Source organism: Octodon degus, unplaced genomic scaffold, assembly GCF_000260255.1.
Source record: "Octodon degus isolate 3935 unplaced genomic scaffold, OctDeg1.0 scaffold00081, whole genome shotgun sequence".
Taxonomy (NCBI): domain Eukaryota; kingdom Metazoa; phylum Chordata; class Mammalia; order Rodentia; family Octodontidae; genus Octodon; species Octodon degus.
The window spans coordinates 4,926,247-4,929,968 of record NW_004524657.1 but is presented as its reverse complement, the minus strand read 5'-3'; the positions used below and the strand labels follow the sequence as shown (position 1 = coordinate 4,929,968).

The window sequence follows — 3,722 nt, the reverse complement described above, 5'->3', positions numbered from 1 at the left end:
AATTCACTAAGATAGTAGAGAACAAACAGGAGAGCCTGAGTCAACAGAATTTAATCCCTTTAGACTTGAGAAACAATCACTTTAGTAGAAACTCAGTGTCAGCTGGGCACTAAACATGGATGCAGATACCTGGAGAGGTAGTGGCTGAAGAGATGGTCAGAGTGCCAACTAGGACCCAACATCACACAGGTCCACAGCTTGCGCACAGCTCACCTGTAGCATGACAACTCTGCTCAAAACTCTCATAGCAGGCAGGGACCTACACATTCACATGCAACCTGAAAAAGATAGAGATGATGTTAGACAAATCCTAAATTTGAAATAAAAAGGGAAACACTGAAATGTCTATAAGTTTAATTGGAATGAGATAATGTAGAGAATTTTTTTGGTTAGACAAATTAAGTGGCTATATTATTTCATTCATGAAACTGAAATTGGGTATTGGAAATGTATTTTTTGTCCCACTGCTTTTTTCTAAATAGACTACACATGTTGATTATCTATGAGAAGTCAGCCTCTGAAGTCTGGGTAGATGGGCACAGTTGCAACCTGGAAATGTAGACATGACATGATTCCCCTTCTGGGGATACAGTCATGATCACAGAACATGAAGAAGGGACCATGGAAGGAAGAATGTTAATGTGGATCCTTGTTAATTTTATGTGGATGCTTGTTGATAAAAAAGTTAGGAATAGCACTTTGGCAATATTATATGATTTAAGGAAATAGGAAAAGAGGTGTATTGGTAACTGATGTAGCCCAACACCTAGAACAGAATTTTTACAAATCAGAATCTTAATAAATGTACAGTGAGTGAATGATTAAAAAGTAATTATTTTATGGCCACTTATCAAGATAATTAATTTTGTTTTGGATTGCACACTTCACCTTTTGAAATGAGGAAAAGAAAAAAAAATAATTTCTTTAGATTAATCCTATGAAAAGATCAGAAATTATACTTTTATGTCTCTACATAATACAGTATCAAGATCCCTTATTTACCTCTTAAGATGGGGCACAGAAAAGTCAGCGTTACTCACTGATAAGCAAACCTCTCAAATTCTACATGAGGTTTGAGTGTCCAGAACTTTATGTTATGGTGCCAATGTGCATATACATGGGAGTAGATAAAACCTGGTAGACATATTTTCTCTTAAAGATATACTGTGTTTATTCATTTAACCCATGATGATTTCAGTCAGGAACTGTTGCTATTTATTTTTATTTAACACTTTTACATGCTCATAACATATAACTAAAGACTCTTTCCCCAAAATGCTACTACACATGTTACTTATGTTGGCTGCTGCATACTAATAATCACTGTAGTTGATATAGTTCATGAGTATGAACTATGTTGTTTCTTAAATTGTTTCAAAAATTATTTTGGTTTTTTTTACTTAGGAATAACAGTTGTTTTATACTTTAAGTCCTTCATTTTTATTTGGAATTTGATCACATTATGGTATATTTTAGTTATTTGTACATTCCTGTACAAATAACTACTTCATTTGGAAGTTATTGCTGTGTTTATAATAATAAGTTGCAGTAGATGTTATTTCTCTTTGAAGTTATTGCTGCATTTGTAACAGTAAGTTGCAGTAGATATCATTCCAACTTTCTTTAGACTATTTTTTCTTCAGAATTTTTTTCAAGAAATGTATTACTTCTGTATTTCTCAGGGTATAAGTCAAAGGATTTAACCAAGAACTCCTACTACAAAAAAGATACTAGCTGGTTCAAATTTTCTGTAATGAGCATGAAGAAAAGAGATCTACAGAATAATGAAACAAAAATGTGAAGCACAAATGGAAAAGCCTTTGACTCATTTCTTTTTTGATTTAACTTTGAAAATTGTTAAGGCAATGTAGTTATAAGAAATTAAGACACTACATATTGTGAAGAGTTCAGTGGAAACTGCAAAAGCAGAGAGTATAAGCCCAGTTATATATGGGTCAATACAAGAGAACAAAATCACAGTAAAAGATGTTAATGTGATTAGATCTACAGTAAACTAACCTAAACAGAAGAACTTTGTGAATCATTGAGTACAAGTTTTGAGCATGTTTCATCTGAACACAGAGCTTTTTTTTTTTTTTTTTTGGCATTTCCAATTTTATTTGTATATATTTTGTTTCACTTATGAACAAAGCATTAATATAGATTGTAGTATGTTAATATATTCTATGATTTAAAATAATACAGAGAGAGAAACAAAGCTTTGCTGTCATTTCAGTTTATGTTTGACCCTTGTTTTAGTTACCTTTTGCTCCATAACAAATTGTCTCCAATGGAGATGTATCAAGTCACTTGCCTTTATTACATTCTAGTGTTTATGGGTCAAAACCTGGGTCTTCTGCCTCAAGGTTTTTGTCAAGATTGGAATCAAGACGAAGATGTCGGTTGGAGCTGTGGTCTCAGCTGAAGGCTCCCCTGAGGAGGTTGATTCTAGGGTGACTGGTACGGTGGTTGGTAAGGCTGGGTTCCTCCTGAGCTCTTAGGCTGAGGGCATCAGTTCTTTGCCATGTGGACTTCTGTGTAGGAAGCTTACAACAGGGTACTGGCTTCCTTTGGAGCATGCGAGCCTGCAGGCAGTGCGGGACAGTAGGAAAGATAGCGCAGAGACTTCCGTGACAGGAGTGTCCTTTTAATTCTGCCATGTTGTATCCATCAGAAGCGTCCCTAGGAAGCTAGTGTCCCACGAGCATCAGAAGTGCTAGGAGACTGGCTCTGAGAGCCAGGACAGAGGTGCCCTATCGCAGTCCCAGGCTCTGCTACTCACAGTTTTCAAGCTGTGCAGCATTGGGATCACTTAAGATCTCCAGGTCTCTGTCACTGCACTGTAAAATGGGCTTGTGACAGCCATTTTGATGGAGCATGGTGACGATAGCACAGGACAGCGTGTCTCAGAACCTAGAAAGGCTTGAGTGTGGCAGCCTGGGAGGGCAGTCCTGCTCTTCCCAAAGCTGCAGATGATCTATGGATTGAACATCTTTCAGGATTATCTGTAAAGTTAGAAATCCATCCACACAAGCTGCGTTTTTCCAGAAACTCACATTCCAGGGAACTCTCCAGATAAAATTATGTTTGTGTCAAGGAGCCTGGAATAAAGAGGTCTCTATTTAAAGACTGCTGGTGCGTGGTGAGGAAGTAGGATTGGGCACAATGTTAATCATTGTGATGTGGGCATGAAGGTGCCATAGATTATACAACGCTTAAAGAAAATGGGGCCTTTTACAATGGGTCTCAGTCATTAAGGGCATTCTGCATTCAAAATTAGTCAGAAAAGGTAATTAGTGTCAAGGAGCGATTGTAGCCGCATCGTTAACGTGACAGATGTTGGTGCTGGGTGCTCGCTAATGACTTATGGAAGTCTCATTCAGGAGACAATCAGAGCAATTTGGTGGTCAGCAGACAGTCTGAGAATCAATCACCACAATAGTCAATAATTTATCATTTCTATTTAAAGTCTGGAATCGGCATCCGCTTAGACAGAAGCAAACCCTAACGGAGGCAGTTTGGTCTCCAGAACAGTCTTGAACCTTGGTGTGGGGTGTGTGTAAGTGGTACCTATTTTATTTCTGTACAGAGCAAACCGGAAAGTTGTTCTTTTTGGTTCCATCATAGAGTAGAAACAGCCACGTGCTGCTGGCTGCAGGGAAGTCAGCAGCTAGCTGGGAAGCGAGCTTTAGTTTTACACGTTTACCTCTGGGGATGAGAAA

The 3,722-nt window shown here is 37.9% G+C and overlaps 1 protein-coding gene across 1 annotated transcript in view; it reads right to left on the bottom strand.

The window, feature by feature from the left end:
* Positions 1-1,628: 1,628 nt before the first annotated feature.
* Positions 1,629-3,722, bottom strand: part of LOC105742900 (olfactory receptor 5K1) — a 16,162-nt gene continuing 14,068 nt past the window's right edge. The window contains 4 exon segments of the mRNA XM_012515865.2: positions 1,629-1,740; positions 1,742-1,792; positions 1,794-1,967; positions 1,969-2,084. Coding sequence (XP_012371319.2) covers positions 1,629-1,740; positions 1,742-1,792; positions 1,794-1,967; positions 1,969-2,084 — 453 coding nt within the window.